Consider the following 22,729-nt stretch of genomic DNA (forward strand, 5'->3'; position numbering starts at 1 on the left):
TACTCTAATAGATCTTTTCCTGGTCACTGAAAAAGGGAACACTTAAAACTATTGATGACAAATGCTCCAGTAAGATTATTGCTTTTAAAGCTGTTCAAAGAAACAACAACTGAAGTCTCATCAATCAAAGAATGATTTTTAGGTAGCATATCAGCTACAACATTACAAAACATTAGAAATAATGCAAATTTAATTCTTGGTTTTTTAACAATCTAACGAAAGCAATCCACACTTAATAAGACGTTCATATGCATGTGAAAAACCTAGTTATCTCTATATTATCTTTATCAAAGAAAATTAGATCCCTAACATTCCATGAATAAATTAAATTTCATTAAGAATTTTACCGAAGTTTTGCAGTTGCAATACGACGTTGCTTAGTATCGATTCAAGTTCAGCTCTTTAGGGTTCCCCCCTTTGTTGATTTTCGCAAAGATATTCTTTGGCACTTTGGACAACTTCCTTTCCGGTAGCAGGACCTTGAATAAATCAATCAAAGCAAATAGATTTCAAATAGTCCAATAAATAATAGTAAAAATGAACATAGAGAATAAATGATAGTGAATCTGGAAAATGAAGAGGTAAAAGTTGATAAAGATAATTAGAAGGGGTGTAAGAAGAAACAATATCATGGTGAAAGAATGAGACAGAAAAGAAGCAAATGAAAAATAGGTCATGCTTAAAATTATGTGTGCAAAATGTTAATTTAGAAAAACAAAACAGCGATTGTTAATACAGGAACTTTCGTGCATTAACTCTGAGTACATGAAATCCTTACTATCCTAATTATAATAAAAGCAATGGGCTAAATTAAATAAATAGACTACTTTCTTTCAAAACGTTGTCTATATCAAATAACCCGGCACCAAGCCATTATACCTGCATCGAATGGGCTTGATATGCAAACCAATCACAAAAATTCAAGCAAATACCCAGTCTATACAGGATTCCATGCCTTTAAATATTGACAGCCCATACCCCCACGGGCCTCACCTTCTTGCTAAGCAAAAAATGTCCAAGTCACAACAAAAGACGTTGAATGACCCAGTTAACTTACGAATAAAATAAGTGTGAACAGTTTTTTGGCGGTACAAAACTTGAAAATGGCTTTGAAAAAAGCAAACATTTTACAAAAAATTGGCTAAAAGCTTTAAAAAAAAATTCCTTTCCTTTTGCGTCTAGCCCAATCTCTACATTGAAATTCGTGATGTGGGCCCTGCTAATGCATACAAAGTTCGGTTTGGTTGCAAGGGCAGACACTTGACAACTATTGAAAGCTAACTATTGAAGGGGGGGGGGGGGCGGCAAGCCTACTGTTTTGATTAGACGACATCACATTTCCCCATTGTTTTAGAACAAAAGACCATTGTCCCTCAAAATATTGTCCACCACTGTTTGGTTGGTAGCAAATTGGATGTTTCCTTCTGTTTCATAAATGCAAAGCCCATTTCATATAGTGGCAGTTCTTTAGTGTTTCATACACCATAATATCTCAATCAAGTTTTATAATCATAACGGTAGTTATTCATTCAAGTTAGACCACTATTTCATAAATATAATTTGAGATAATCTGGGAAAACTTTTATAGTAAATGGGCTGCTTCTCTAAAAGGTTTATAGCTGTTTGGAATTAAGGATTGGGTGGTATTTTGAATTGATTTTAAGTAAGTGCTAAGATTTCACTCAAACGAGCAAGTGTTGAAAGATCCTAGTGTGATTTTGTCAATGATTGTTCGAATTTCAGAGATATAGCAAGTGGTAAGGCCAATTGGTTTTGGTTCCGCAAACATTCCTGAGCGATAAAACACGAAAATGGTGCTTGATATATGTTGCTCTAGAATCTGAATTTTCTACCTGACTTCTATACTTGGTCAATCACTGCAGAAATGATCTTTAAACCAGCTATAGCGAAAAATTTCTTACCTGTGAAATAGAGACATACATTCTGGACAGGATAGCGAATTGAAATCGAAGGGGAATATCACATCAGTCGACGGGCAAATCTCACAGATGAAACCTCGTCCCTGGCAAATCTGACAAATGAGAAAGAGAATGTTAGAAATAAAATGTGGCGAATATCTTTGACTTTAATTTTTACGTATCTTAGCGAAATTGCTTGAAACAGCCTTAAAATCAGAGATTTTTACTGAGGAAATACACAAAAATTAAGGAAAGTTAGATGTATAAAGATGGTATCATCAGCAATTGATTCAGTTAAAAACCAATATCTCGAAAGTTTCAAAATTGGCGGTAAATAAGAATCATTTCTGGGAAGGAATTGTCCCATGATAGAGAAATGGTTCAACGTCAACTGGTTCCATAAGTAATAATTTGCTGGCCACTCCGAAAGAGTCTTACTATTTAGTACTAATCAATTTTGTAAAGGGTCCCTCCGACATAACAGCCCCTTTACATTGAACTGGATTGCAGGGGGAAATAGACAGAGCTTTTCCAAGACTTACCAGACAATCGAATTTAATATGTTTTCCAAACGTAGCCGTTAGTCTTGATAATTCTTCCAATAATTTTCCACTCTCAATGCTCATAAGATCTTGCATCGTGTACACATCGGAATTTTCGACAAAATGCTGGCGATCCTTAAGCTACAGATATAAAATCAACTAGGTCAGTTTCGTTATTGACAGAACGTAATTCAATTTAAAAATTGCTTCATTGGCATCTTGCTAAATTTTTAAAAAACAACTGTTTCCGGTAAAAAAGCCGGCACCGTACTCCATCCCCCTAAATAATGTTGGCTGGAGAGTTAAATATTATACATAACTGGAATGAATCCATCTGACCATACCAAACCTCTTTATTTTGCACAAAACAACTTGATTCGGAGGGGGAGAGGGGATGCAGTATAAAAAAGGCTAAAATTCAGTGTAGTGTACAGAGACTGTTTGAAGGAATTGAAGCACAGGTGTTGCTCATGTAGATGATGATGCAAAGCCGGACAAAAGGTATCCTTTGAAAAACAGCCACTGCCTACCGTATCGAAGAAAAAACCCTAATTTCAAATCTTTTACAATCGACTCTGCGAAAAAATTAAAACTTATAACAAGAATTAAGATAAAGGCAGAAAAGCAACCCGTATGAAAACAAGCTAAGGATATATTTCAAAGGAAATTATCTATGTAATATCAACATCTTGAAAGCATCAAAACTGAAAAGGGACAGTGTTAAGTGGATATGTTTTGGAAGTAAAGACGTTTTGTTGTCCCAAAAAATTTCTGCTATGAAAGATCAAGCAGGAGTGTAGAGTTGGGGGCACAAGATCCCTTCTTTTTGATAAATTTTCCTGGATTAGGTGCTGCTTTTAAAGAAGAAAAAGATGTGAATTCTTTAAGAAGTTGCATCTTGCGATGACGACTTAGAGAAACATGTAATTTTTCAAAATTTGCTTTTAGAGATAATATATCTGATCGTGAAAGCTTCTGGAAAGATTACAATACAAGATTGCTTTCATGGGAAATTTTTTAATTATGGGTAAAGGAAGAAACGCTGGCAAATGAGGTATCCTAAGTCTACGTTTAATCAGGTACTACTAAGCAATTTAAATATTTTATATGCTATGCCATTGAATTTTTCTCCTACTCCTCTAAATAGTTAGCCTTGCCTATGCAAAGGAGCCAGACTTAAAGTTAGGAAAGCAACCAAGCAAAACATACTTATATATCTAAATCCAAGTATTTGCCATTACATTTTGAAAGTTCGAATACTGAAAGTCTAAACTGAAGAGGATGATTAATTGTGAATATGTGAAGTATTTAAAATATGATAAGTATTTTTTTAACTATTTCTTTCAATAAACCGTAATTGAGAAACTACTTAAACTGCACCTATTGGTTAAATTAATTTTTATTATTTGATTACTTCAAAACATAAGCATAGAAAGCAAAATACCTTACCATAAGCAATAGCCTTTCCTCAACAGCTATGCGACAGGAAACTAAATATTTTTTCATGCTTAATGTTTGCTCTCGAAGGGCCTGGTGGGAGAAAATTGCATCACATTAACATTCACAAAATTCCTTTATAAACTTGAATGTGGCTTAGGTTTCTACAAACAGAGAAAGACTGTAAAATTGCTTTGCCAAAATAATCGGTTTATCAATATATCAAAGTCGATTAATCACAGGCCTCAAGACTTAACGATTTTCAAAAAAAAACTTCAAGAGACACTTTTGAGAACGAAACAATGAATAGTCAAAAATAGACAATTTTTAAACTTTACAAGAACCTGTGTCTATCTAGATATTCCGTAGAAAATGGCTCAGGAAATCTTAACAACCGAAAAGTTTGTGATTGATAATAAAAAACCTTTTAAACGACCTCCAGTGCTAACAAAATCCCAATACTGTGTGTTTTCAAAAGGCCATTTTTCAAAATTTTAACCACATATTTAAGTGTAAATATAAATTAAAACAAAATTTGAATTGTTTTCTCCATTGACGGATCTTGAGAACTTTTTTAATGAAATTTTTTATTCGATTAACGAATATTGACAAAATTAGAATTGACGCAAGTCCTAAGTTGTTTATACACAACTTATTTTAGTGTTGAAATACTATTTTAGTCAGTGCTAATAAATACATAAAGATAGTGTGTTTTATAGACCATAAATACGGAAACTTAATGTCTCGTTTTGACAAACACACTCACCCGAACATCACGTAAATCCTCAACAAAATTGAAAAGTGCAGGGTTCATTTTCTTCAGGCAAATTATCGGTTTAAATGACAGCAAATTCAAGAGATGCTTTGACTGTCTGGAGATCTGTTAAAAAGGACACATTGATGAATATCAAATTGCTAACTTAAACGGTTTGGATGTTTTCGTCGCCGATGGAAGACAAATCATACGATACATTTTTGAACAACAGAAAAGTAGAAGCCAATCTCAATTATTTCACTCAAACATATCCAGTCGTAGCGGTTACAGTGCCCATCTCCCTGGTGCGAGGATTCCTCCGTCATAGAAGGTCCGGTATGCATTGTAATGTATGCGGCGATGGTTCACTAGTGCACTTGGTAGAGTTGTGTGGTTGGCCTCGCTTTTGGCTTAGATTTGAAAATTTGAGCCGGCTCCTGTCGCACCTTTCTCTCAATATATTCTCTCACTCGGGAAATAATACAAAATCGGAAGCAATATGTCAAATATTTGGATGAAAAATGTAGAGCACGCAGGCTAACGAAATGAAGGTTTCTGATCCCTTCAAACATTATACAAAGCCATACAGAAAATATTCCTCAAGGAATGTTTGATGGAGTGGCCACTTGCCAAGTAGAAGGGCAGTTGTAGTGTTACAAAAAGACAACATCAGAAATCTGATTTTAGGAAATCAAGCACTTCGTTTTTACTTGTCATAAATTTTAAAGAGGTATTGAGGTATTTGATAAATCTTGGAGAAAATATAGAAGTAAATTTAAGAAAATAATAAAAAACCTTTCGAGGAACAAAATCCCAGTTATGTATGACTCTCGCAGGAATAACTTGCGTTTCATTCCAATGACAATTTGAGCAGTAAAACTGACCAGTGTAATCACAAAGACGAGCTTGGAAGCAACCATCACCTGTTGAAGATGAAAGATTATTGTAAAGAAAAACTGATTGAGAAAGATAGGGGAATATTAGTAAGACTGGAGATAGACAACCTACAATGCCTGCCAAAAGTATTTGGAATTGCAGTGAATTTTACATCGTCCATTCCTTTTCGGATACAAAATTACTACTTCCGTTCCTTCCCTCAAGAACAATGTTGATAGTTTAGACAAATATCATACAAGATACTCCCTAATTCCTTTACCCGTTTCATAGTAAACCACACTGGTTCCTTGAGGTAGAGAAGATGGCTGAATTTGACCTTGCAAACTACAATGTTCAAAGACTTTTGGCAGGCATTGCAGAAAGCAGAGCATAAATAGTACAAATGAAACAGTAAGGAGAAACTGCACGATGATTAAGGAGAGGAAAAAACAGGTTAAATGGAAAGAGGGGCTATACAATGGCATCTTGTCAAGCTATTCAAAGCCTAAATCTCTAAAAAGTCAGCTCAGATATAAACACGTGTGGTAATGCACCAATTCGACTTGCAGCCTCATTTTGAAAAATTCTTCAAATTCTTTTGTACAAAATGTTTAACCTCATTCGGATTAAGAGCAATTATTTTAGTCTACTTGGAAGTTTTCATTATGGTATTGCTTACGATATTGATTTTATGACGACATAAAGATAAAAATTCTATAAGGGATTTGACCGTGATAGGCGACTAGGGGGGTAAAGTTTCACCCAGAATGATTTTTGCGGTCAAATCCTTCACAAGTTTTCAAGCTTAATTTCTCCGTAAAAAAACTAAAATACAAGCACCAACAATACGAAAAAATGGTATGCGGCCTAAAATGATGGCGATAAAACCAAATCTGAGCTTAAAAAAGTCGTAAAATTAAGTTTGGATAAAATTTCCAAAAAGAGGCCGCAAGTCGAATTGGTGTATTAAAGAAAGGTAATAGGATCATGGTGGAAACTTACGAAATATCAATCTACGCCGGCAATCAGCGCATCTGTATTGCTGCGTCGCTAAGCCACATTCTGGAGTAATATCTGTTATGTAAACGGATCCAGAGACCTGTGTTGCGGAGGCATATGCGTAATCAAAATGAGAAACTTGAACATCGATAAAGAATCTAGTTATGGGGATGTCAAAGAATTTTTGTCCGAATTTTCCCGTTTTCTATAAATTTTCCGAAAAGTTAATAAGAATTTCAACGAAAAACATAAAATAGTCAATGTGATATATTTTATCTCAATTAATATATATAAAAATAAAATGATTATCTATATTTAAGTGACTCATATGAGCTCTTAAATTGTATATTAAGAAATTAAAAAAAATTTCCAATGCCTGAATTTCACCACTGTTTAGAAACAGTAGGGGATGTCACAACCCCCAGTAGCTATATCCCTGAGCCTAGATCTGAATGGCTTAGAGCTCCCTATTAAACCAACAGCAAGACTCGGAATGGATTAATGTGAATCTTTTCCCCAAACATTTTTTCCAACCTGCCCTCAAACAGGCAATGTCTAAAAGCCTGCCCTCAAACAGGCTACGTTCTATGAACGACATGGCTTTACATTAGTAGACTGTTACAGTTGTTACTTCAAATCTACTAAACCTTTTACATTTAGGCACTTTATCATCAGGTGAGCATGTGTTGTATAGCCAAACGTATTAAAAATGCCTTATTGGGCCCCGTTTACACGAGAGTGGATTAGATCCGGATCCAAAGAAGTAAGAATGGGCATAGTCTCTACATGAGAAGTGTGGAATTCGAAATATTTTGGATTCGCTATTCGAACAATTTGGGGATACCGTCAGAGGCGATCCTGTATGGATCCGCGTCCTGGACTGGACCCAGTGTAAAAGTTTGAATCTGCTCGAAGTCAGATCTGTCTATATTGGTATTTGTCTGGTGACCGCCAATTTTTAAAAAACACATGCGTGTAAATCGTGGATCTCATATAAGTCCGATCCCGCGTAAACGCAAATGGCTTGGATCTAATCCCACGCAAACGCCTGGGACCAGATAAAAAGTACAGTAAACTTCCGATAACTCGATCCACCCACCCCCCCCCCCCCCCGTTAACTAGAACATTCGCAAAGTCGAACTGATATTGCATTCTCCTTGCCCAATGCTTGTACCCATCAACTTATACAGTACCATACAAAAATCCCCCCATAACTCGTACTTTCGCTATCTTGAACCACTTCATTCGTCCCTTGAAGGTTCGAGTTATCGGGAGTTTACTGTATGTGAATAATGATCGGGATCTGGGATCGGATCTTGTTGGCCAGTTCTCGTGTAAACAGGGTCTTCGAATTATCATTGTGTTTGTACTGGCGATGGTCAAACGAAGGTTGACCCACTATCCTATCATAGAGTTTTGCCAATACTTTGACCAGGTGAATGTGCAAAACAAATATTGACAAACATATTTAAGGTCATATGAAACGAAATTTTTTATTGGCCATTCTACGAAATTTGATTGCGCTGATTGCGAAAATCATTGTTAAATTTTCGAAAGATACCTGTAAGACACCAAAATTTCAACTTTAAAACTCAATTTTGGAGACCAAAAGTGATACCGGGGTCTGGGACGAGAAGACAGGAAGTAACGTAATAGGTTTGACATGTCAAAACAAATATTGACAAACATATTAATGTTTATTTTTCAATTACCTTGCTGCTAACGCATGGCTTGTCTACTGATTTTAAGCATTTTCGGTGGCAGTGAAAGGAACAATCTAAAACAAAATGTATTGACATTATCAATATCAATATGATCGTGGAAATTATATGACATGAGCAAACACCATAACAAATTACATCAGAGTTGCAAAGACAACAGGGAGAGGACGAAAGCCCCCATTTGAACGCTTGACTTAGATTTTTGACAAGGCTTTTCCATTTTTCCATATTAGGATTAAAATTAGCTAAAAATTAAGGACAGAAATTGGAAAATAATTTTAATAACAGTTTTCATGATACTCTATCAGTAAGAAAAGTACACACATAGCCAGCCGTAATTGGAGTGGGCCAAGAAATTAAGGCAAAGAAAGATTGAACTACAGACACTATCTAACTATTAGATACCTTTCTATAAACAGAGATATACCATAATAGAGATAATAAAGATTAGATTCTTCTGAGAAACCAAGCGAAAACCACATCTCAGACTATAAAAAATTGTTCCGATTCCAAAAACAACTTCTCATGGTCAAGGTCTTATTGAAAAAATGTTTCGAAAATTGAAAAAGCTACACAGAAAAAAACTCGCAGTCTTGCAGTTTTCAGGCAGAAACATTTCTAAAAACAAAAGAATCTTCTCATTTCTCTCATTGCAGTCGCCCACCATTTATTAATAAAATTTCTCGCCCACCAAGCACTGAAAATTTCTCAGCAAAAGGACAATATAAAGGGTTTTTTTCTAATTTCGAAGGGTAGGAAAGGGGTGTAGGACAATGGTGTTTCTGCCCCAAGCCCGTGGCACTATTCTTAAAAAACAATTAATATACCTGGGATTTTTTAAAGAAAAATACGTCAAGGAAAGTAATAAACGAGGCTTCATTAATTGGAAACACAATCCAGCTGCATGATAAATCAGAAGAAAAAGCAGGTCGGCAAGCCAACCATGGTAAATAAATACAAACCTTGACACTTATACAGCGTATGTAAAAGAGCCCATATTGTGGCTCCACACGAGTCGCAGAAGTAGTTCCCGGGCGATTTGCCCTGCTTCGCAAAGTGATGGCCTAGGATCTTCTTTACGTGCATAGGATTTTCTGAAGGTGCCTCCTGAAAGGTACCAGAAAAATCATAACAATTCGCACCTAGAATATGACTAATACCATACCATACCATACCATACCATACCATACCATACCATACCATACCATACCATACCATACCATACCATACCATACCATACCATACCATACCATACCATACCATACCATACCATACCATACCATACCATACCATACCATACCATACCATACCATACCATACCATACCATACCATACCATACCATACCATACCATACCATACCGTATTTCCTTTTACAAGGGCTCGGAGTATAGAGGGGGAGTATAGAATAGCACTATATCCATGGACGGATTTAAGCAACAATGATTGGAAGATTGTGGGGGGGGGGGTTGTTTTTAGATTTTGGTCCCTGGAAAATGACGGTAACGCCCATGTATATATGTATGTATGTATGTATGTATGTACAATGCCTGCCAAAAGTCTTGGAACACTATACCGTCAGTGCCACTAACAGTGGCTCCTGGGAAAGTACCTTGGAGAGACGATGCATGATATTGAGAATGAAATTGCTGATCTGAGATGAACTGAACGATCCCTCAGCTTCGATGTCTGCTGCTTCTTGGTAAAGCACATAAAATAAAAGCCAGAGACGTAAACAAACCTTGAGTTCGTGTTTCTTTAGCCTCAGTTGCACAAGCTTTATGACCAAATGTTTTCTCTCTTCAGAATCAGGAGGTAGTGACTTGATCCTCTCTTTGCAGGTTTCGATAGCATTTTCCAGCTCTTCGTCATTAGTGAATCCCATGAATGACTAATATAAAAATATAAATTTTAACTTCAATTTCCAATTTATCTACAGTCAAACCCACAAAATCATAAAAACTAAAGCAGGTCAACAGAGTGTAACAGAGCGGAACTAAAACAAAGAGAAAAACATCAGGATGGAAAACAATAGGAGCCCGAGGAGGTAAGTCACGCAATATAATTCAAAAAAGAATTTAGTCACTTTTCTCTCTGCTTCCATTCAAAATTTCAATAAATTAATACATATATTCATATAACAAAATACAAAACGACTATATATCGTTTGTATTTCAGAATAGCAAGACTTGACTTGAAAAAGCAGATAAGGGGTTCCTTGGACTGAGAGATTCACACAGTCGCCTATCTTATCATCACATATCTATCTAATTAAGGCTTTAGTTGATAAACAACGCAAAGAAACATAAAACAACGATAGCCATCGATTTTTAAACAGAAGGGTGATTTTTTAGAACGGCTTTAGCGTACAAAGAAATATGTACAACCAAAGAACAGAGTGAAGTTAGAACCCAGGAATGGTGGATGTGGAGCGAGGACGTGAAAGCGTATCCCAGCACCCCCATCTTAAATGTTTTCAAGGTTTTCAAACTAAGCGTCTCCTCAGCAGGAGGGAGAATCAGTTTTTAATAGACTCTGCAGATAGGTGATTATAATTGTTCAACGGCATATTATGATAGCGAATTCAATTTAATTATCTCAATAGTTTGAATTTGACGACATCATTCAAACAACATCCAATTAGTGAAATTTGAATAAGAATAAAGTAAATCGATTACAAATAGAGGTTTGGGTAGGGAAACGGGACTTTTCATACTCTACAATTTTTTCTAGGTTCGACCCGGCCTAAATCAACCTTCTCCGACCCGTAATAAACCAATCTTTGGCCGAAATGCAATGCCGCCGATCTAGGCGAAGCCCGGTTCTTTGTAGCGTCGTTTTGTTGTATTGTCTTGTTGTTTTGTTTTGGAACACGCGCCAGCATACAACTAGCCCGGGTTAGAAGCAACTTAGTCGGGTCTAACCCGGGTTGAGCCTCCTTGTAAAAGGTGGGGATCAAGGTCGGGCATTTTGCGATTACACCACAAAAAGCGTGTTAAATATTGTTGCATTGATCGGGGCACATCACGTCACGTCATTTGAAAATTAATAAGTCACGCAATCTCGAAGAGAATACACAGGGCAAGGTAGATAAGACGGTGTACTCATTAAAGAAGAAACCTTTACAAAAAAGACAATAAAGTATTTAAACAATTTAATGGAAGAGAATGGAAATTTTCAAAGTTTCCGAATGCTATGCCTATGGTTATTTTGATTTTGGGACAGCGGTCATGTATTTTGTTTGTCTATAAACTGAACTGCAGAGTAGTTGAAAGAAAGTCGGCAAAGAGTAAAATATCCGAGTTATTTCCGTGTATCTTTTCCTTTGATTTCCGGATGACACGAGGGACGTATCGCTCCATGAAAACTCCATGAACTTCTCGTATACCTTTGGCAAAAATCCTTTTGTTTTCGAGAACAATTTCCGAAACATTCAATAAAAACTCTATTGAACTAAAGAATCGCGCACGCTGCTTGGAAACTGTGATACAAAAATATTTCTCATGGAGTGATATGCCCCTCGGAAATTTCCCCTGGCAGAGATTAGGATATATATTGTATGGGTGGGGGTACTCAAACATTCTTATACATTTACCTTTAAATTAGAATACTTTCCTTTGCAATCATCTTGAGGTTAGGAAATAAACCTATTGCAAATGTATCATGAAAAGGTTCTGTCATACTTTCTTTAGGATTATGAATAACTTTATGATTATCTACGGTCAGCGTAGGCACAGAAAACTTTCCAATAGAGTTTTTCGATTCAATAATTTAATGAACGGCCTATAATTTGAAAAAATTAAGAAATTTCTCATAAAATTGTTTGCCATATTTGTCCGGAATCAACAACCAACAATCGCTCATGACTTGATACAAGATAAAAAAGTGATTTATGTGATTCTTTTAACAAATGAAGTTGAAAATTTTACTATGATACTAAAATTGGAGAACAAGCAATCAAAATTGTTGAAAAAAGATTAAATTTTGACGCGTCAGGCTGGTCAAAATGTCCTAAAACGTTCTTGAAGCAACTCAACAACGGAAGATATTAGTTAAAGTGGAGCTTCTTTCTGCAATAATTGACGCTGAAAAGACCCATAAAATCTTAGCATAATGAACCATTATGGCTTTTTATCAAATTCAAATTACTGCAAATTTTATTAATTGCAACTGGAAAACGCAAATAACATCATAACGGCTCGCTAGTTCAGTGGCGAAATGTGATACAGAAATAACTCAATAAGAATAAATATTACGTCATAAAAATATCACTTACATCTGGAGTTGCAAAATGGTCTTCTTTCATTCCAATGATATCGTCGTTAACGCCCAGGTCGGCCAGCAGACTACGGATCCTATCCCTTTCACTGTTATCGCCAGTCGTAAAAGTATCGGCATCTGAATCCGTGATGTAATCGTCATTATCAAACAAGAACCCTTGACTTGTATCAATTGATGATTTCGTCGAATCGAAGGTAGGCGATTTCACACGAAAGCCATACAAAAGATCACTAGCCTCAGTCGATGATGGCACTTTTATTTTCAATTTTCCTGGAGTTTCCCGATCCAAACTTGTTGGCCCTTTGGCAGATTTCGGTGTTGATTGGCGATTGTTAGAGTTGCCTATGGTGTTTGCCTTTCGCGATCGTGTTATTGGCTTTGCTTGTGAAAATGTATGTGCAAGGGGGTCATCATGAATACCAGGAACAAAATTTGGCTCATCAGCATCGATCGACAAATCTGGCTCAAAAGATTTCTCCGCATACTCGTTTCCCTTCTCAAAAAAAGAATTATCATTGCCATTAACTAAATCAATGCTATCGTCTAGATCATCAATCAAAGCATCGTTTATTGCTACTTCATTGACAACACTTGGTTTTGTTCTATCTACTGTTCTAGATGGCTTTTCGAATGCACTAGTCTCACTAGCAAAAGATTTCTTTTCCAAAAGAACAGGTGTTCTGGCATTCTCCAACTCTTGTGTTACTGGCAAGCCAGAAGTAGAATTCATATCAATAAGCACATCTTCTGTTGATACATGGTCAACCCTGTGCAACTCATTTCCTGCAGTACCTCTTTTCTTTACCTCGTCGATATCGGAATAATCTATACGAGGGTTGCTTTTATCAACAGGAATTTCAGTATCACTGGACAGACACCTGATTAAGGCATCAGATTTGACGTTATTTTTAACCGAGTTGCCCTCAAAAAGCTGACTAGCAGCCTGAAAAGAATCTGTGTTTACCGATGTTTCAATTTTATCCTTGGGAAAGTTGTCTTCTCTATCAACACCGTCGTCGAACTTACTAATTGAGTCCCGTTCAATTTTGTTCTGAACAACAGGTTCACGGTCGTTAAAATAAGCTTCCTTTTCTAAGTCAGATGATTTCCCGTGTTTATGTTTGGATATTTCTGTGTTCATGCTGCTCCAAAGCGGTACTGTGGCTCTTCCTTCACTTAAAAAGTTATCCAGCGACTGGCTCTTGGTCTTGTTTATTTCATCTAAATCAAGCTTGTTGTTTGAAATCTTATCCTTGTTACTCTCCTTGCATGTGCCATCAACCCTGGGGTCAACAGCCACTTCTATATTTGTTTCAGTTTTAATCGGTTTCTTTAACGGAGACTTCTGCATCGTTGTTATGATTCCCATAGAAAAATAATCTCGCAGACACTCATCAATGTAATTTTTTATCTCCTCTCTCGACATGTTATTTTGAACAGGAATCATTTCAAGTACTTTTTCAGTTGTCAATGGCCTATTACTGTTAAACCTTAGTGATCTCATCATTTCTACAAGCTCCCCCTTTTGCTGTTCTGTTAAAACATATTTTCGGGGAGTTGATGAAGTATCAGCTTGCAGTTTTGTATAATCTTCGGCTCCATTTATTTTGCCTTCTGCAGCTACACCGGACCACTTGAATGATTCGTCTGACTTGCCTTTGTACGAAGATGCAATTTCTTGTGATAGGGAAGAGTCAAAAGTGGAATCTCGTTGAGATTCAAGCGAGCTGCGAGATCGAGATGATCCAGATGAATTTGATCTGGCCTTGAATTCACCACGCCTGCCCAACCCATCGACACTTAATGAGCTGTTGACGGATCTACTTCTATCGAAAGCACACTCAGCTCGAATACCAAGTCCAGCACTGTCAGTAGCATTCAACTTCGCTTCCGCCTTCAGCAAGTGGCCTTCTAGGAATTTCACATCTACTCCTGGATCAGCTTTTTTAACAGCAAAACCTGCAGATTCACAGCGTGGCGAAGGAGGGGATATAACGGATGAAGATCTGGAGGAATAATCCGATGATCGGTCCGATGACGCGTGTGACATTGTGTCAAATTCTTTCATTGGTGCAATGTTCACGATGGGCGCTCGAGCTTTCCTCTTGCTTGATCTTCTGCTTTTGATTATTTCGCCAGATTGAAAAGCCTCTTGACGGACATCAATATCTGGCGATGCTACAAAAAGTGTACATTTTTATAACGATTATATCTCTTTGCAAAGATTATCAAACATATCTACATGACATCAGAAACAACAGAGAAAACTACGGTCTGGACGAAGAAACACAATTCAGGGATTGTTTAAAGTTAAGTTTGTGTTTTTTTGGGACTAAACGAAGAGACATAAACTGTTTTCGCTATGATTCGCAACGCAAGGGTGGCTTGAAATGGGTTTTGAAAAAGAAAGTTATGGAGCAGCTCACGTTACTATTTATAAGCAATTACAAAAGATTATGATCAATATCCATCAATTATTAGTTATTAGAAAGACATGCTTGAGACTCAAAGAAAATGTAAATCGGAAGCATTACTTCGGTTGTAAGCTATTCCAATTACAGATTCACTTGCTTTACTTAGCTAAAGAAACTAGATATAATGAAACAAGAAACAGACTCTAAATGCTCAAAAGTCGGTGGTCAGAAAGGCCCCTTTCAAAAATCAGCTGATCTGAATCAGTCATTTTCCATTGGCTGTTGTGAGTGCAAAAATACCCGTTGTTAATAAAGGAATAAAAGCAATACCAACCTGATGAATAACTGCGATCTAGCGATGGCTTACGGTCTGCATATCGGTCGCTGGACTCGATGCTTCTGTTTGCAAAAGAACATTTTGATAATCAGGAACACAACAAATAGCACCCAAGAACAAGCAGGTACAAATGTGAGACTTAGAATAAGGAATAGAATGGAAGCAAACATGGATGATCTATGTTTTTAATTTTAAATTTTGCAATAAAATCTCCAGTAAAGTATCATATTTGTGTGAGGAAGCAGTTCGATGAGAAATCGGAGACAAAGCAATGAAAGCCATTGCAAATGCAAAACTTCAATTGACAAATCAATTTTACCATAATAAATAAAATCTATCATGTTACGAAAATCTTTTTACACTCCGCAAGTCAACTTGATAAAAAAGATTAGGTATCAATAAATCAAATCAAATACTATTGTTTAATATCTACATTACCTTAAAATGGCTTCGAAAAAAGTTTTACAACTGAAAGCTTTTTCGTCTGACACCCCTCATGGTACAAAACGTCAGAAAGGGTCCGAAAGAACACGATGGAAAATATATACCCAGTTGTGGATTGAAAAAGGCCAATCAGAAAAACGATAGCACATGACCCGCATAGTTGACCAGTCAGTGCTGCGTGCTTATAGAAAAATTACCAATAGAGTCCAAAAGAGAAAACGAACTCCTTTTGTCTACACAATGATGGCTTTTTCGTTACTATGTAGATCGATTCAAAAACTGCAAGATAAAAAAACAACCTGACTCTGCCAGTTATCTGAAACATGTCGTCATTACAGAGTTTTGCACAATCTGGATTGTCTAAAAGGTGTTGTCCGATGGCAGAGTCACTAGTTTTTACGGTTTTGTTAGACCTACACGGTCGAGGAGGCTGTGTATCACACTGGCACATAAATTCATAAACAAGAGAACTCTTTTGGGCGGAAAGAACGCAATCCTTTTGAATGGATGGAAGGGCTCTTATAGTACTGTTTAACCTAATTTTCAAATCACCAAGGTTACCAGACCAAAGTAGTCTAAGATAAACTGGACCCTTTTGTGGACCGAACTTTTGGACAACCGAAAAACTTGCGATCCTTTCCCTAGTGTAAAAAGAAATAACATCTTATGGATAGCCGTTTTCCAGACAAATCGTTTTAAGTTTGTCCAACTCTGCGTGTTCAGTTTTAGAGCGGATCATCAGTGCCCTATGTACTAATATTTTGACAAGGTTGACTTTGCGTTGTTTTGGGCAAAAGCTTACACTGGGACGAAAACCTACATTACCATGTCTTATGTTTCCCGTCTAAATACAAATTTGTAACACAAAATCTTTTCACTTTTTAAACAGATGTAATAAAAGTAAACAAAAGAATGGCAGTAAAATCCTAAATTTGTCAAAAATTTGCAACGAAGTATTACTTACATGTAGAAATCGAGACTGGCAATCACATACTGTAACAATGTTCTTACTGACTCAGTTTTAACTGCATCCCGCAAGAACGCATTTGTATTATAGTGTTCTCTGTCAACGAAAAAGATTATTCTACTATCAAAATGCTTGTACTACTAGAGGTTGCTGAGGTTAGTAACTGGAAGAAGCTTAGTGAATAGAATCAGAAAGCATGATAATGATGATGACTTTGGAATTTGTAGGATCAAGTTGGGCTTGTTTTAGAAACGGGTATATGAAATCATCTACTGACAAAAATTAATTGGGCTTTAGCAATGAGCATCAACTCAAAAAATATTAGCATCACTAAAAGTCTTTCTGTTTGTCTTGAAACAGCAACAACAAGAGTAAAAGAAAGATTGGATCTCGTTTCCAACAAAAAAATTTCTCATTCAGAAAGAACAACTATAAGAAATAATTGCCAATACCAAGTGTGAATTGGTACACAATCATAAATACTGTGAACCCTAGAGTTTACATCCAGGGGCTTATCAATTTAGGCAGGGAGGATTATATGCAGGGGGCTTTTACGTGGGGGGCTTATAAAAATCAACTCAAAGTTGCCATCAAATAGCCTGTTTTGTAGCTTTTGCACAATTCACAAGTTAATCTCATTTGCAACTCTACTAAATAAATTTTTTTTTTATATCAAACCAAATCAAATCAAGATGTTTCTTACAAAAAGATGTTTCAGTCCATTATAGTGATATGTCTATTGCCTTTTGCGGTCTCCTTGTAAATGCCTCGTTTCTCTAATTCTTTCAATCTTTGCTGATATCAATGATAGGTTAAGAAACTGTATTTTCATTTTGATTTAGATTGAAACTCTATTGGGTCTCATTCAAACATAAAAGTTGCATGTAAGGGATGGGCTTATTCGAGGGTGGGGGCTTGTCATCTGATGGATTTAAAACAAAGAGAATACTAACAACACATACTTCAATAACTTAGAATTCTCAGTTAGCAATCCAATGTAGCTGCCAATGGTATGATCCTTAAGCTTCATGCGAATCCATGCTCTACAGCGATTTACATCAGTTTGGACTATTGAAAGCCTTTGGAAACATAAACACTTAATTATCATGCGCAAAATAATATGATCTATGACATTGAGACAGCTATACTACTCTCTATATAACAATCAGGAAAATTGGCTGAAGAATGGCTGTTATCAATTTTACAAAACATTGAAGGGAAAAGTGTGGGTATTGTTTATCAATAACATTAACAAGAGGTACACCCCTTTATAAAAGATGTATCCTTAACAACAATGTTCTTACAGTCTTATACATTTCATAGTACCTAGCTCTAAGTTTGTTCATTATTCTTTTAGTATTTGATCAATTTTGAGGCAAATGTTCTAATAAGATTGTTCTCAGGTAAAAAAGAGTGTAGTGATGGTTGCCATCTAATTATCTCCATAAAAAATGATCAAACCTGTAAATTGACTGGATGTCCTCTTTCATAGAAATTTTCTGTATTACTGCCCAGAATGATAAATTTTCTGAGGCCTTTGTGGAACTTTGAAATCTATGGTGGGATGAAGTCCATCTTAGCATCAATGACTGGGAATTTATAATCATACTGTCGCTTACTAAGTCTTGTTATTAATGCAAATGGGATTTTTGAAATACAAATAAAGAATGTGTGAAAAGTCCAGCAGAAATACTAGCCACCCAAAAGGGGAATGGGAAATGTCTTGGCACTATGCCCTTTCAAGAATCATGCCCTTTTTAAATCCTAGGATACATCTTTTTGAACTGCTTGATGTGAACTTATTAGAATGGTGTGACAAACATGTTGTCAATGGACTTGGAAAAGAAATGATTGATATAGGATCCCTTGTTAGCAGTGGCGGACACTTGGGGGGGGCAAGGGGGGGGCGACCGCCCCCCAATACTTTGGAGGACAATGGTCTTTTGTTCTAAAACAATGGGAAATGTGACGTCATCTTATTAAAACAATAGGCTTGCCCCCCCCCCAATGTTTGATCAAGTGTCCGCCCCTGTTTGTTAGCAAAGTTTCTGTGACAAATGTATCAAATAGACAACTATATGGTTGACTCTTCGGTAAATGCTATGTTTGATACGTTTAAATCTTTGGCCACACAAAAGTCTTTTTCTGGGTTAAACATATCCCTACCATCAACTATCAATTTCTTTCACTGAGTTTGCATGGAAATCAAAGGACCCTATCTCATAAAAAGTCCCCTCCCTGCTGCAGCCTAGCCATTGGATAAATCTTTGATGTTATTACTTTTTTATTATAATATTAACTGAAAAATGTGACAATTCACCTTCTACCAAAAATCTTTATGACAACTTAAAGGCATTTGACATGCATAAGTACAACAAATCCGAAAAACTTAGGCCAAATTAATCAGAGCACACGCACAAGAAAGGAATTGGAAACTGCTCATGTGAAACCACTGCGCACTGCTCTAGGATTTCACTGGTTTGCAGAAAGGTGGAATTTGTTGAAATCTTGTTCAAGTGTTTTTCTCTGTGCACATTTTGATTGATCAACTGCTTGTGGTTGAGTGGCTGTAAGCCACTTTTACCTGTGTCAAATGCCTTTAATGTGAGCATCTAAAACTTTTCACTGTTAACAAAACCATTGTTAACTAACCCTTTTTCTCTAAGTCCATGTTGGAAAATATCTTCCAGACAAGAACATAAGTTTTCAACTTCTTTCCCTTCTTTTACAACTTTGTTATGAATCGGATTTTCAAATTTACTTTGAACCTGTACAATGAAAATAATATTATTTATCTAAAAAATACAGAGTACCTTGCTACAGGATAATCATTTTTAACTACAGAAAAGTGTAATTCACATTATGTGTTAGAATTTATGCACAACAGAAAATTCTGCTTTTGATATACTTGAATGTCATACCTTTATAGTTAGAAAACAAGCTTAAGTTGGTATAAAGAAGCTCTAAATAAGCTTCCAAACATAGCATTAAGCATCTAATCTTATCAGAAATAACGCATTAATATTTGTTTTCTTTGGTATCTCAATTTCTTTATGAACATCTTGTTTAATAGTATGTAATTCACCTTCTCTACTGCAACAGACAAATTGTCCAGTAATTCTATCTTTCTTTCCTCTTGGACGCCACTGACAACATATGCTGAAATAATATGTGTAGCATGATGAAGCCATGATTTATGACATGAAACATTTATGATTAATTAGTGTGCAGGGGATCATTCATTTCTCTCTAGCCTTTCTAGTTTTGGTAGCTGTAATGCCCCCTGGTGTTGGAAGTCCTTCCTTACAGCAGATTTGGTGCATATCGCAATGGATGCTGCAATGGCTCACCTGCACACTTGGACAAGAGGGGGGCAATGTTTGTGAGTTTGACAGCTTTAGACTTGGATTTGAAAATGTGACTGAGTAGCTCAGTTTGGTGAGCAAACAATTTACAAAGTGACTGGTTGTGTCATTCGCTTACATCATCTCTCAGTATACTTTCCCAAATCATGTTAACCTATCATTTATTATATTTTACTACTTCAAAAATTGTTAACTCAAAGTGTTACTGCCTAATGAAATGGCCAGATAAATCTAAAATTATCCTAAAGCATAAAAGACTTGTTTAATAAAAATCATGAAAGTTTAAAGATCTCTAAGCAGTTTAACTGATCAATAGAAGATACCTTCCACTTTCTCTTTGACAACAGATGACAGTCTCTGCATTTTTCCAGATATAAAACTGAATCAAAAAATTTGACTCTGTTTTGCACATGATCTGAAAAAAGATTTAGTTAGTTTCAATGGGTTAAAAGCCAGAATTAGATATGATGAACATAAGGGTAGTTAAATTTAGAAGGTTAGGACATGTGTGCAGAATAGAAGACTTTTGCTGGCTTGTTCACATTGAGAGTGTATATGAGAATGCTTGGTTTAGTACATGCAGAGCAATTGTGGTAAAAGGTACAGTTGGTAGAGGTAGGCTAAAGAAGACACGGGCCAAAGTGATACGAAATGATTGACGAGAAAGAAGGGTCGGCAAAGACCTAGCCAAAGATAAGTCAGCCTGGGATTCACACTTAACCCTGTCTGATGTAGGCAAGCATTTAAAGCAGACATTAAACCAAATATGATGGTGATAAGGATGATGCAGTATCATCCATGCAAGCTGAGCCTCAATGAACAACTTTTAAATGTTTATTTACGCAATAGGGAAGAACAACATTATGATTCAAAACTGCTATAAACTATGCATATACCAGCTACACAGTATTGAACAAATCATAACTAAGTCATATTCCTAGTGCTTTTTCATGAATGCAAATTAAAAGAAGGACCATTTAAACACAGACAGCAGACAGACAATAAAGGATATCGATTCATTCAATCACTTGGCTAAGCCAAGAAAGCCAACTTGAAACAAAGGGGAATATTTTAATAACATGGAGTATTGGTTCAATCCTATTTATCCCCTTTAGAACTATTACAAAGACCTGGCTGTACAAAGGTTGTAAATCCATCTGCAGACAGGTTTCAGGACATTGTTTCAAGAATACCTTACTGAATTTTGGTTAAAGATAGCAAATATGAATTAAATCAATTAAACAAAAAATGAAATCCAATGCTCATTTACAATACATACTAATTATCAATTGAAATAGGCACTCTGAAAAATTTATGATAATGGTACATATACAATACTTTGATTCATTGTTGTCAAGTGCAAGTTAAAATTGCCCAAAAGGAATTCATCTCTAGTCAGAAGGTAATGATTTTGATGGGGTGTGGAGGCAACAAAAAATCATCTCATCTAATGTCCTTTAAACTTTTTCCAATGGTTTCTAAAAGCATGCAAAATTGATATGCTATGGAATGATTTTGATGGTTATTTATCAGAGGGAAATTTGAAGTTCGAAAATATGAATTTCTGAAACCAGTATACAATGTTAATTTGATAATAATCATGGTTCATTGATAGTTAAATATCATATTACTTTATTGCTGGGAACAAATATATTTTGAGGTTACAATTTCATAACTAAAATAGATGAGCTTTAGCTATAACTATTGTCTTATACTAAAAGGAATCAGATTCCATAATTTTAAACCTTTAAAAGTTAAACCTAAAAGGAAACGTTTAGGTTTTGTTTAAAAGGTAACCTTAGAATATTAACTCTTAGGCAGGCAGCTATATGAAAGACATGTTGGGTGGATTTTTTGGTACCTAAACTGTTAACTTGGTGTAGACAAGTTTAAGCCATTAATACCCAAATTCTTTTAGAAGGATCTAATTGGTGACCAATCTGCAGAGTTTGGCAGATTTCAACAATACATTGGATGTATCAACATCCCCATACTTCAGGTGGGGGTAGGCAAAAATCATCCATTCGGATATGCCAGCATTTGGGTGATCCTCAGCCCTACTATGTCTGCATTTTAGGCACACCAATGCCATGCTCTGCATGCACCAGAAACATAAGATAAACCCTAGATCCCAAGCAAAACCAAATGTATGGCACAAAGTTTTGATTTATTTTTTAGTGTGGAATATGACCAGTAAAAGTAGTGTGGGGAGGATATTCACATATTATTATTGTTATGAATAGGGCATGCCTATAAATCTCGCATATTTGCTTATGGAAGAACTAAACAATTGAGCTTGAAAATTAACCTTGATACAAGCAGATAAAGCCTGATAAAAAAAACTCTTTTGGTTGCCAAAACAGTGGAGTTGTTCTACGTTTGAAGGATCAGTTGCTAACGCACTTGAATTTTTGAGAAAAAAATCAAAGCAAATTGAAAGGAGATAGATGCCGCCCACTCTGATGTTGATAGGTAGTGGATGACCAACGATTTCTGTTTCACAAGTTTTGCCTCGAACAGCTTAAAAACTTTGAACCACCATCAAAATAGACAAGGCTTTAGAGGATTTACACGTAGCTTGTCATGAGCCTCTGAGGATGCTCGATGATGGTGGAAACGTTACAGTTCCTTGCCCTCTTTGTTGTTTTTACCAATTGAAAGCGCTTTTTTAAGGT

At 36.1% G+C, this 22,729-nt stretch overlaps 1 protein-coding gene across 1 annotated transcript in view; it reads right to left on the bottom strand.

The window, feature by feature from the left end:
- Nucleotides 1-115: 115 nt before the first annotated feature.
- Nucleotides 116-22,729, bottom strand: part of LOC135690499 (uncharacterized) — a 22,797-nt gene continuing 183 nt past the window's right edge. The window contains exons 2-19 of the mRNA XM_065208064.2: nucleotides 20,378-20,469; nucleotides 19,775-19,848; nucleotides 19,342-19,457; nucleotides 18,151-18,243; nucleotides 17,652-17,768; nucleotides 16,687-16,785; nucleotides 15,276-15,340; nucleotides 12,523-14,705; nucleotides 9,988-10,137; nucleotides 9,211-9,355; nucleotides 8,240-8,304; nucleotides 6,531-6,627; nucleotides 5,448-5,575; nucleotides 4,665-4,778; nucleotides 3,911-3,991; nucleotides 2,462-2,602; nucleotides 1,923-2,032; nucleotides 116-479 (exon numbers count right to left, since the gene is read on the bottom strand). Of these exons, the coding sequence (XP_065064136.2) occupies nucleotides 395-479; nucleotides 1,923-2,032; nucleotides 2,462-2,602; nucleotides 3,911-3,991; nucleotides 4,665-4,778; nucleotides 5,448-5,575; nucleotides 6,531-6,627; nucleotides 8,240-8,304; nucleotides 9,211-9,355; nucleotides 9,988-10,137; nucleotides 12,523-14,705; nucleotides 15,276-15,340; nucleotides 16,687-16,785; nucleotides 17,652-17,768; nucleotides 18,151-18,243; nucleotides 19,342-19,457; nucleotides 19,775-19,848; nucleotides 20,378-20,417 (3,903 nt within the window). The 5' untranslated portion in view covers nucleotides 20,418-20,469 and the 3' untranslated portion in view covers nucleotides 116-394. The remainder of the gene's footprint in view (nucleotides 480-1,922; nucleotides 2,033-2,461; nucleotides 2,603-3,910; nucleotides 3,992-4,664; nucleotides 4,779-5,447; nucleotides 5,576-6,530; nucleotides 6,628-8,239; nucleotides 8,305-9,210; nucleotides 9,356-9,987; nucleotides 10,138-12,522; nucleotides 14,706-15,275; nucleotides 15,341-16,686; nucleotides 16,786-17,651; nucleotides 17,769-18,150; nucleotides 18,244-19,341; nucleotides 19,458-19,774; nucleotides 19,849-20,377; nucleotides 20,470-22,729) is intronic.

The sequence above is a fragment of the Rhopilema esculentum genome, chromosome 4 (assembly GCF_057945365.1).
Source record: "Rhopilema esculentum isolate cy_ngs chromosome 4, ASM5794536v1, whole genome shotgun sequence".
Taxonomy (NCBI): Eukaryota; Metazoa; Cnidaria; class Scyphozoa; order Rhizostomeae; family Rhizostomatidae; genus Rhopilema; species Rhopilema esculentum.